This window comes from Hemitrygon akajei, chromosome 2 (assembly GCF_048418815.1).
Source record: "Hemitrygon akajei chromosome 2, sHemAka1.3, whole genome shotgun sequence".
Classification (NCBI taxonomy): domain Eukaryota; kingdom Metazoa; phylum Chordata; class Chondrichthyes; order Myliobatiformes; family Dasyatidae; genus Hemitrygon; species Hemitrygon akajei.
In genome coordinates this window covers 161,127,224-161,139,933 of record NC_133125.1, presented here as the reverse complement: position 1 = coordinate 161,139,933, position 12,710 = coordinate 161,127,224, and the positions used below count along the sequence as shown (strand labels likewise).

General features: G+C 43.7%; 1 protein-coding gene across 1 annotated transcript in view; it reads left to right on the top strand.

The window, feature by feature from the left end:
- LOC140717301 (uncharacterized) overlaps window positions 1–12,710 on the top strand; it is a 66,776-nt gene that overhangs the window by 3,273 nt on the left and 50,793 nt on the right. Inside the window, exons 2-3 of the mRNA XM_073030755.1 lie at window positions 9,542–9,643; window positions 10,489–10,593. Of these exons, the coding sequence (XP_072886856.1) occupies window positions 10,560–10,593 (34 nt within the window). The 5' untranslated portion in view covers window positions 9,542–9,643; window positions 10,489–10,559. The remainder of the gene's footprint in view (window positions 1–9,541; window positions 9,644–10,488; window positions 10,594–12,710) is intronic.

Below are 12,710 nucleotides of genomic sequence, written 5' to 3'. Positions count from 1 at the left end.
TGACTGTGTGGCTGAGCACAGTTCCAATGCCACATTCAGGTTTGCTGACAACACCACTGTCACAGGCCAAATCAAAATGTTGATGAATCAGCATACAGGAGGGAGATTGAAAATCTGTCTGAGTGGTGTCACAACAACAACCTCTCACTCAATGTCAGAAAGACCAAGGAGTTGATTACAGACTTCAGGAGAAGGAAACCAGAGGTCCATGAGCCAGTCCTCATCAGAGGATCAGAGGCGGAGAGGGTCAGCAGTTTTAAATTCCTGGGTGCTACTATTTCAGAGGACCTGTCCCGGGTCCAGCACGGAAATGCAATTCTGAAGAAAGCATGGCAGTGCCTGTACCATTTTCTGAGCAGTTGGCAGAGATTCGGCATGACATCTAAAACTTTGATAAACTTCTGTTTCTAAATTCTACACTTCTATCGATGTGTAGTGGAGAGTATATTGACTGGCTGCATCATAGCCTGTTACGGAAATACTAATGACTTTGAATGGAAAACCTGACACAAAGTAACGGATCATCCCAGTACATCACGGGTAAAGGCCTCCGAACCATTGAGCACATCTATATGAAACAGTGTCATAGGAAGGCAGCTCCAATCATCAGGGATTCCCACCAACCAGGTCATGCTCTCTCCTCACTGTGGCCATCAGGTAGAAGGTACAAGATCCTCATGACTCGCTCCACCAGGTTCAAGAACAATTACTACCCTTCAACCATCAGGCTCTTGATCAAAAGAGGTTAACTACACTCAACCTCACTTGTCCCATCCTTGAAATGTTCCCACAACCAATGATCTCACTTTCAAGGACTCTGTCTCATTATCTCATGTACTTGTTATTTATTTGCATTTGTGCAGTTGTTGTCTTCTGCACTCTGGTTGATCTTTCATTGATCCTGTTATCATTACTATTCTAGAGATTTGCAGGGCAGCACACAAGAAAGTGAATCTCAGGGTTGTATATGGTGTTATTTATGTACTTTGATAATAAAGTTTACTTTGAACTTTGAACAATTGACACTCTGTCAAGACCCTCAGTTTTTTCTCGTAGAACAGTACAGCACAGGAACTGGCCCTGAGGCAGAGTGTCTGTGCTGAACATGATGCCAAATCAAACTCATCCCTTCTGCCTGAACACGATCCATATCCCTCCATCCCCTGCAGATTCTTCTGCCTGAACATGACCCATATCCCTCCATCCCCTGCAGATTCTTCTGCCTGAACACGATCCATATCCCTCCATCCCCTGCAGATTCTTCTGTCTGAACACGATCCATATCCCTCCATCCCCTGCAGATTCTTCTGCATGAACATGATCCATATCCCTCCATCCCCTGCAGATTCTTCTGCCTGAACACGATCCATATCCCTCCATCCCCTGCAGATTCTTCTGCCCGTCTGAATGCCTTTTAAATGTCTCCCCCACCCCTGGCAGCCCACTCCAGACACTTGGCAATCTGTAAAATAATTTGCCCTGCACATCTACTTTAAAATTTACCCATTGAGCTTGAAGCTACAGCTTCTAGTCACAGACTTCCACCCAGAATAACAACCACATCATTCCTACAACTGTGCAAACAAAACTACACTCAATATCTGTACAATGTCTGCAACTCTGCCAATATTTTTTGTCATCGGAAAAGTTACCATCTGAATTTCCATCCAAGTCACTTCTGGATTACAAACAACAGAGGTCCCAGCACAGATACCTACAAAACACCACGAGTCACAGACCCCCACCCAGAATAACAACCATGCTGAAGAGCGTGGTCTCACTCTTCCCGTGGTCGACCCTGGTCCCCGATGCCAACTCAGACTGGTTGCAGATGCTCATCAATCTGTAATCTGACCAAATGTGGTTTCTCATGACCCATGCAAAGGTGCAGGGCCAGACAACAGACCTGGTGGGATGTAGAGGGATTGTCCAACCCAGCTAACACAGGTCTTTACAGACATCTTTACCATCTCTCTGAAACAGTTCACTGTCCCTGCAGGTTTCCAGGCAGCCACCATCATTTCAGTGTCCGAGAGAGACAGTAATTGGCCGAATTGATTACCTCTCAGTGGCATTGACCTCAACAATCATGAAGTGCTTTGAGCAGCTGGTAATGGATCGTATGAAATCCCACCTTCCAGCTACATTGGACCCTTCCCAGATCACCCACCACTCAAACCACTCATGTCAGAGAGTTAACCATAAAACACACACCTTCTCCTTTTGCCTTCCCCGAGTCAGCAGTTGGGTCCATTCTGTGAATCGTGAATCCCTCTGGTCTGTCTGCTGCATCCGGCGTGTCTGGAGAAAGCCACGTTTCCATAAAGCATACAATTGAGCCGACTCTCAGCTGCCTCTGATGCAGCAGTCTTGCCCTCAGATCCGTGATTTTGTTCTCCAGTGACGGCACATTTGCCACAGGATGCCGGGTAGAGGAGGCCTCACCCCCCTGTGTTTCAGCCTGGTTTGGATTCCCCTCTCCGGCCTCACTTTCAGACATGGCGATGAGCCTTAAAGGCCCCACACCTGAATGGTCCGGGACCTTTTAAGTGTTGTTAATGTTCCTGCCTCAAACACAATATACAGGTTGAGTAACCCTTCTCTGAAATGCTCGGGGCCAGAAGCGCTTCAGATTTTGGAATATATAATGAGATAGTTTAGGATCACCAACATTTCCAACTCTGGTAAGCAGACTTTGTCTTACACTTGTTCATCACACATCTGTACGTCACAGTAAAAATTATTACATAGCACTAATATAATGAAAATATAATGTGTGCAGGGTAACAGAAACAGCCCAGCAGCATCAGAGAATACCCGAGTCAGCTGTTGAACAACAAACAACGGCAGGCTTTCAGTCTCCAGTTACGATGCCGTGTTTTGGTAAAAATGTTACAGCACACTGTATTTGTATTTTATTTTAGGTTTTATTTCAGGTATAAAACAACCAGCGTTGTAAACTTGTTCTGGTGTTAGATTTTCATCAACGACAATCTTTGCCAACTTATCACTGAAGTTCTCTGATCAGAAAATGCTTTATCATTGGGGATAGTCAGCTTGGCTTTGTGAGTGATAGTTCGTGTCTAACCAATATTTTAGAGTTTCTTGAGGAAGTTACCAGGAGAATTGATGAGGGCAAGGCAGTGGATGTTGTCTACATGGAATTTAGCAAGGCATTTGACATGGTCCACATGGGAGGTTGTCAGAAAGGTTCAGACACTTGGCTTTCAGGATGAGATAGTAAACTGATTAGACATTGGCTTTGTGGGAGAAGCCAGACAGTGGTTGCCTCTCTGACTGGAGGCCTGTGACTAGTGGAGTTTCACAGGATCAACACTGGGTCCGTTGTTTCTCATCAATATCACTGATCAGGATGATAATGTGGTTAACTGGATCAATAAATATGCAAATGACACCAGGATTAGGAGTGCATGTTAGGGCATTGAGGAGTGTGGTAGGACAAAGGGATCTGGGAATACAGGTCCATAATTTATTGGAAGTGGTGTCATGGGTAGATAGGGTCATAAAGAAAGCTTTTGGCAAATTGGCCTTCATAAATCAATGTATTGAGTACAGGAGATGCTTAGGTTGAATTTATCTAAAACTTTGGTAAGGTCTAATTTGGAGTACTGTGTGCAGTTTTGGTCACCTACCTACAGGAAAGATGCAAATAATTTTGAAAAAGTACTTTTCATTATATTAATGCCAGGAGCTGGAGATCTTGCTACTATTCTTGACCTACAATCAGTTTTGAAAATTTATTTCCACAGGGATCTGTGCTGGGTCTGTTGCTGTTTGTCATCTATGTCAACAATCTGGTTGATAATGTGATTCACTGGATCAGTAAATTTGTGACTGACACCAAGCGTAGGGGTATCGTGGACAGTGAGGAAGGCTATCATTGCTTGTGGGGGGGATCTGGACCAGCTGGAAAAATGGGCTGAAAAATGGCAGATGGAATTTAACGCAGACAAGTGCTTGGTGATGCACTTTGGGCAGACCAACCAGGACAGGTCTTACACAGAGAATGGTAGGGCACTGAGGAGTGTGGTAAAACAAGGGCATCTGGGAATACAGGTCCAGAGTTCATTGAAAGAGGTGTCACAGTGAGGGAGGGTCATAAAGAAACCTTTTGGCACATTGGTCCTCTTAAATCAATATACTGAGTACAGGAGTGGGGTGTTATGTTGAAGTTGTATACGAGATTTTTGAGGCCCAGTTTGGAGTACTGTGTGCAGTTTTGGTCACCTACCAACAGGAAAGATGTTCATAAGGTTGAAAGAGTGCAGACAGAATTTGCAAGGATGTTGGAGGACCAGAGTTATAAGGAAATGTTGAATAAGTTAGGACTTTATTCCTACGTATGTAGAAGTCTGGGGGGAGATTTGATAGAAGTATACAAAATTATGAAGGGTATAGATAGGGTAAATACAAGCAGGCTTTTTTCACTAAGGTTGGATGGATCGACAAATAGAGGTCAAGGTTGAGTTTCAAAGATCAAAGTTTCAAAGTGCATTTATTATCAAAGAATGTAGAAATTATACAGCGTTGAGATTTATTTGCTTACAGGCAGTCACAAAGCAAGGAACTTGAAAGAACCCAATTGAAGAAAATGAGACCAACTCCCCAGTGCCCAGAGAGAAAGAGAAACAGAAACACCAAAACAAATCATATAAACAATAGAAGCGAGCAACAACAACAGCATTCCGAACCAAACTGAATCTTTAGATCCAAATCCCTGGAGCAGCCTGGAGTAGGCCCAAAGCCTCGGTATTCACTTCATCATTGTAACGGGGTAAACAGTTGCAAAGTTCACAGACACGAAGCACAGCAACTGGGGGCAGTCTCACAGCCTTAGCATCATGGACAGAGAAACCCTCAGACTATCCGAGCCAGTGTTTAAATTCAAAGTACAAAGTACATTAAATTATCAAATTATGTATACATTATACAACCTTGAGATTCATCTCCTAACAGGCAGCCATGAAACAAAGAAACACAAACACTAACCCCATATATCTGAAAAAAATCTTAACACCCAAGTGCAGACAATAAAAAAAAACACATGTCCATAAGAAAGTTAAAGAATAAATTAAAACACAAAAAAAGACCTTCGGCCCTCCAAACCTCAGTGGTTGAAGTTGTTGGAACCATGCACCAGAACCCGGGCCCTGTTACTGGTGTATCACTACGGGCTGAGATTTAGCTTTCGAAAGAGCTGTTCTCGAGCTGTCCAAATCAGCTTGGTGCCCAGACATTGGACCCAACATTGGACCCAGTACAGATCCCTGAGGCACAGCACTAGTGACCGGCCTCCAATCTGACAAACAGTTATCCACCACTACTCTCTGGCATCTCGCATCCAGCCACTGTTGAATCCATTTTACTATTTCAATATTAATACCTAACGATTGAGCCTTCCTAACTAACCTTCCTTGTGGAACTTTGTCAAAGGCCTTACTGAAGTCCGTATAGACAACATCCACTACATTACACTCGTCAACTTTCCTAGAAACCTCTTCAAAAAATTCAATAAGATTTGTCAAACATGACCTTCCACGCACAAATCCATGTTGACTGTTCCTAATCAGACCCTGTCTATCCAGATAATTATATATACCATCTCTAAGAATACTTTCCATTAATTTACCCGCCACTGACGTCAAACTTGCAGGCCTATAATTACTAGGTTTACTCTTAGAACCCTCTTTAAACAATGGAACCACATGAGCAATATGTCAATCCTCTGGCACCATCCCCGTTTCTAATGCCATTTGAAATATTTCTGTCAGAGCCCCTGCTATTTCTACACTAACTTCCCTCAAGGTCCTAGGGAATATCCTGTCAGGAACTGGAGACTTATCCACTTTTATACTCCTTAAAAGTGCCAGGACTTCCTCCTCTTTAATCATCATAGTTTCCATTACTTCCCTACTTGTTCCCCTTACCTTACACAATTCAATATCCTTCTCCTTAGTGAATACTGAAGAAAAGAAATTGTTCAAAATCTCCCCCCATCTCTTTTGGCTCCACACATAGCTGTCCACTCTGATTCTCTAAGGGACCAATTTTATCCCTCACTCTTCTTTTTCTATTATTAGAACTGTAGAAACCCTTTGGATTTATTTTCACCTTACTTGCCAAAGCAACCTCCTATCTTCTTTTAGCTTTTCTAATTTCTTTCTTAATATTCTTTTTACATTCTTTATATTCCTCGAGCACCTCATTTACTCCATGCTGCCTATGTTTATTGTAGATATCTCTCTTTTTCCAAACCAAATTTCCAATATCCCTTGAAAACCATGGCTCTCTCAAACTTTTAACCTTTCCTTTCAACCCAACAGGAACATAAAGATTCTGTACCCTCAAAATTTCACCTTTATAGTACCTCCGTTTCTCTATTATATCCTTCCCATAAAGCAAGTTGTCCCAATCCACTCCTTCTAAATCCTTTTGCATCTCCTCAAAGTTAGCCTTTCTCCAATCAAAAATACCAACACTGGGTCCAGTCCTATCCTTCTCCATAATTATATTGAAACTAATGGCATTGTGATCACTGGACCCAAAGTGCTCCCCAACACATACCTCCGTCACCTGACCTATCTCATTCCCTAACAGGAGATCCAACACTGCCCCTTCTCTAGTTGGTGCCTCTATGTAATGCTGCAAAAAACTATCCTGCACACATTTTACAAACTCCAAACCATCCAGCCCTTTTACAGTATGGGCTTCCCAGTCTATGTGTGGAAAATTAAAATCTCCCACAATAATAACCCTGTGCTTACTACAAATATCTGCTATCTCATTACAAATTTGCTCCTCCAATTCTCACTTGCCATTAGGTGGTCTATAATACACCCCTATAAGTGTTACTACACCTTTCCTATTCCTTAGTTCCACTCAAATAGCCTCCCTAGACGAGCCCTCTAATCTATCCTGCCAGAGTGCCACTGTAATATTTTCTCTGACAAGCAATGCAATACCTTCCACTCTTGTCCCTCTGATTCTATCACACCTGAAGCAACGAAATCCAGGAAAATTTAGTTGCCAGTCACACCCCTCCTGCAACCATGTTTCACTAATAGTTACAACATCATATTTCCAGGTATCAATCCATCCTCTAAGCTCATCCACCTTTCTTACAATGCTCCTAGCAGTAAAATAAATGCATTTAAGAAATTCTCCACTTCTTACTCTCTGTTTATCTCTAATGGTGCAAACAACTTTACTATCTTCTTTTTCTTTCTTCTCCAATACATCTGTTCCTACACATTGGTTCCCCTCCCCCCTCATATCTAGTTTAAATCCACTGGAGCCTCTCTAGCAAATCTACCTGCAAGAATATTTGTCCCCCCCAGTTCAGATGTAAACCGTCCTACCGGAACAGGTCCCACCTTCCCTGGAAAACTGCCCAATTATCTATCAATCTGAAGCCCTCCCTCCTGCACCATGTCTTCAGCCACGTGCTGATCTGCACTATCTTACTATTTCTAAACCCACCTGCACGTGGCACTGGTAGCAATCCTGAGATTGCTATCCTGGAGGTCTTGTCCTTTAACTTGGTACCTAACTTCCTAAACTCACCGTTCAGGTCCTCCTCACTCTTCCTACCCACGCTATTGGTCCCTACATGGACCACGATATCTGGCTGCTCACCGTCCCTCTTGAGAATACTGAAAACTCGATCCGAGATATTGCAGACCCTGGCACCATGGAGGCAACAGACCATCTGGGATTCTCAGTCTCTTCCACAGAACCTCTTATCTGTCCCCCTAACCATCAAATCCCCTATCACTACTCTTCTCCTCTTTTCCTTCCTTTCCTTCAGAGCTGAGGGTCCAGTCTCGGAGCCAGGGACGCAACCACTGCAACTTGTCCCTGGTAGGTCGTCCCCATCAACAGTATCTAAAATGATATAGTTATTATTGGTGGGAACGGCCACAGGGGTGCTCTGCTGATTCTGTCTGAGGTAGTGGGATAAAATCTAGACTGAGATACAATTCCATGATGGGCAACAAGGACAAAGAGAAAGGAGAGAGACTGATGAATAGTCTGACCCACAAGTCTCCATGGAGACAGGAGACTGATGACACTGGGATCAGGAACAGAAAACAAGTTGCTGGAGGAACTCGGTGGGTCAGCAGCATCTGTGAAGGTAAAGGGGTTGCACACACAAAATGGTCCTGCCGAAGGGTTTCGGCCCGAAACGTTGACTCTACTTTTTTCTGCCTGGCCTGCCGAGTTCCTCCAGCATTTTGTGTGTATTCCTCGGATTTCCAGCATCTGCAGATTTTCTCTTGTCTGAGGTAAAGGGGTTGTGAACATTTCAGGTTGAGACCTGATGCAGCTTGTTTTATTTTTACACAAACATTCACGGTTTGGTTCATATCGTTGAAAAACATCAAGGTGATGACCTGGGGGATAACTTTGGATTCTAGTTCATCTTCAAACAGTTCAGTGGGCAAGAGCTGAATCTATTTGTGATTAGTTAAACCAGTTTATCAGACAACGTGTTCGGGCCTGTTAATCTTGAGTGTATAGTGATGGAAGTTGTGCCAATGGGCAGAGTCTCAGGTGAATGAGTTATAGTTATAATGGGGAAAGGGGATTTGGTGATATGAAGAGGGTTTGATTCAACACCTCAGTAACTCCTGCAATGTGGACAATAAGGTTGGGAATGTGAAAGAGCATTTGTGAGGAAATTAAGAGAAATTCTTTTTCTGTAATGTGGGGTCTGAAGAGGGTGGGAATTTAGGTGGTGGGTGCAAAATAAGCAACCAGCTCTTCCATCCCCCCCTTTCTTGAGAGCAATTGGAAATGAACAAAAACCACTACAAGAGAGGTGTCCTTGGATCGTGTGCTCTGCTCACCACTGGATGTCCTGGACAACCTCTCCCCTTATCTGTATTAAATATCCCAGCATTTGGACAGTTCAGCCTGTACCCTTGAGCTGTTTAGTTTCAATGTTGGAATAAGCCACTGCCTGATGCTGTGAGCAGCTGTTCCAGTCCTCGGCATCAGAACAGGATTCACAGTCAAACAGTGGAACCTCAGTGTTACAGCTGGGGTTGGTTTTTGTTAACACTGGCAACTTGATGTCAGTCTCAGCCCTTGAGATCATGAGGGAATACAGCAGAGAATATCGACAGTGGCTGTTGCCTTATCTGCTGGACATGTCCAGAGGGAAGCTGCAGTCTATCTGTTTCCACATGCACAGTCACTGGCTGAGGGTTTATCTAAGTTATCAAATGTAAAACAAATGCTGGTAGCAGCCACAAACTGTGTTTTGTGTCTCTCTGAGCTCCCCATTTGCTGCAGTGGTGAGTGAACTCCTGAACCTCCTTCAATCCAAAGCTCTGACATCTGATCCATTTCAGAGTTGTTTGGGTTGCTTGATGTTTAGGACATGCAATATCATCACCAATCGAAACAACCCTGAGTCAAGCTCTGTTACTGGGACATTTGTCCATTGATGCATGTGTTACATCATTTATATTGTGTGGTTATCAAATGTTTTAAATTTCTTTTTATTTTTGAAAAGGTGCTCAGATAATCACAATTTGGTGGAAGTTGAAAACCGTCTGTGATATTGTCTTCATCAATTGTTTCATCATTGCCTGGATCATCAGCAGTACGATTTTTGGTATGTGGTCAAATAAACTTGTATGAAAATGAAGAACTCAGTTCTCTGCAGGGTGGTTGGAATGCATTGAGTATCTCAGTCAGTACATTGTAAGATGCTTTATCAGGACCACCAGCATCTGCAGTCCTCAGTCCTACAACTGGGTGACAATGATCATTATGTATGTGTCAAATAACCACATGCACATCAATGTTCCCTTCAAAAAACAGAATTCTCTCCTCAAATGCGACCACATCACTGATATCAGCAAGAACTCCCTCTTTCAAAAGTAATGGGCAAAATTAGTTGGCAAAGTGTGGAATGGAGCCAGTAAGCAATCGTACCCACCCAACCCTGCGAGGGTTAATGACTGAGCCCTGTTATCAGTGGTAGATGAAACAGAAACTGATGAGTTGAGATTGAACTTGGGTGATTCAGTGAGTTTCCAGCAAAATTTTGGGACAGCTCCATAACCAATTGTTGTGGATGTCAGGAGAGTCAAACCATGGACCATGTGGGATGTCTGGCTGCAGTGTTGTGCACTCCTCAAGGTGTGGCCATTGGAACACCAGAAGATGCAGCCAGTGCAGAATATTGACAGCAAGTGACCAGGATAGATTAGACTGCAGGGAATAATTCAGGTCTGGAATAACAGGTCAGCATGTTGTTATCCCACATCGGAGGCCATGCAGAGTCAGTTGATTCAGTCATGTAGACAAAGTTAGCAAGTTGGGCAGGGCTGGAAAATCTCCTGCCATGTGGAGATAAGTGGAATAGTTTGGTTGGTTGTAACAATAGACGGCTGTTATGGTCGTTTCTTTGATGCATTTTTACGTCGACTTCTTTGAATTTATTTTTAATTACAGGCTTTTCCACCACGGGAATTGTCAGTATCGTCTTGTCAATCGTACTGCCAATTGTGTTCATTTTAATTCTGATGTGTCGGAACATAAAAGAGGATTTCGACGAAGGTATCTGTCATTGTATTTTCACACTTGTGTATCAATGCCAGTCACATCTCCAAGTAATTTTAGACTCATTTTAATAAAAGGGATAGAAAAGAAAAAAAGCTGAATAATCCTCACCCCCACTGACCCCTCTGGATTCCTGTGACCTGTGGGATGAATTTGCCTGACATTTTTCCCAGTTATGAAATTCTGATTTACAGTGTCACCACACTGGAATGATTCTGGAGTCACCTCTGATCTGACTCCAGAGGGGTTTTTAGAAAAAGTAGTCTGGAGAGGAACGTGTCTCAGCTCACTGGTGTATGTTCATGGTGTTGTCAAATTTCAGCATCATATCAGGTTGGTGTAAAGGATCCCAATGATGGTGAGGGGAGTGAGTGAGTGTTTGGGGCCTTTCTCATCCTTGATACAGTTTGGTGTGGGAAGGCCTCTCCTTCAGGCTGTTAATCATCTTGCTTAGATATTTGATTAAATATTCTTGTTTCAGACTGATACAGCTAAAAAGCACACCTACTTCCAAGGTCAGTGCAGTCAACAAAGATGTCTTAATGCATTTAAACTAACTATTGCTGCTTAAAACTGACAGAAACGACTCTGATTGTGGATGGAAGCGCCCATGGAGGAAGCGTGGCTGTAGATCGGGGTTACAAGTGCGTTTAAGTAAATGGGGTTTTAAACTCCTGATACCGATTATCTTGCTGGCAAATGTGCAGTCTCCAGTGAATAAAATCAATGATCTCAGAGCCAGGGTGCTGAATCAGAGGGACATTTGGACAGCGTGTGTCCTTTGTTTCACGGAATCCTGGTTAACCCCTTCCATACCGGATGCAGTGATTCAGATCGGCAGGTTTACTGTACACCTGTCATAGTACACCTGTTTACTATACAGGATAGATCTATAGGGTCCCTCAAAAGCAGAGGTGGAGGAGTATGCCTCACTCTTCTTGGTGCACAAATATATCAGTGCTGTCCCAATTCTGTTAATCAGACCTGAAATATCTAGCAGTTAAGTGCTGTCCTTCTTACCTACCACGGGAGTTCTCCGGGATCATTTTGGCAGCAGTATACATTCCACTTCAGGCCAATGTCGATCAGGTTTTAGATGCTCGAAACAGCGCATCCTCATGCCTTTACCATTGTTTTGGGAGATTTTAACCAGATCCAGACCTGTACCAGAAAACCATGTATGATTTGCGGAGACACGAGGAAATCTGCAGAAGCTGGAAATTCAAGTAACACACACAAAATGCTGGTGGAACGCAACAGGCCAGGCAGCATCTATAGGAAGAAGTACAGTCGATGTTTCGGGCCGAGACCCTTCGTCAGGACTAACTGAAAGAAAAGATAGTAAGAGATTTGAAAGTGGGAGGGGGAGGGGGAAATCTGAAATGATAGGAGAAGACAGGAGGGGGTGGGGTGAAGCTAAGAGCTGGAAAGGTGATTGGCAAAAGGGATACAGAGCAGGAGAAGGGAAAGGATCATGGGACAGGAGGCCTAGGGAGAAAGAAAGAGGGAAGGGAGCACAAGAGGAAGATGGAGAGCAGGCAAGGAGTTATTGTGAGAGGGACAGAGAGAGAAAAAAGGAAGAGGAAAAAAAGGGGGGAATAAGAAATAAAGAAAGAAGGAAGGAAGGGATTGGGTAGAAGGAAAGTAGGGGCATTAACAGAAGTTAGAGAAATCAATGTTCATGCCATCAGGTTGGAGGCTACCCAGCCGGTATATTAGGTGTTGTTCCTCCAACCTGACTGTGGTTTCATCTTGACAGTAGAGGAGGCCAGGAATGGACATATCAGAATGGGAATGGGAAGTGGAATTAAAATGTGTGGCCTCTGGGAGATCCTGCTTTTTCTGGCGAACAGAGCGTAGGTGTTCAGCGAAATGGTCTCCCAGTCTGCGTTGGGTCTCACCAATATGTAGAAGGCCACACTGGGAGAATTGGACGCAGTATACCACACCAGCGGACTCACAGGTGAAGTGTCGTCTCACCTGGAAGGACTATCTGGGGCCCTGAATGGTAGTGAGGGAGGTGGTGTAGGGGCAGGTGTAGCACTTGTTCCGCTTACAAGGATAAGTGCCAGGAGGGAGATCGGTGGGAAGGGATGGGGGGATTGAATGGACAA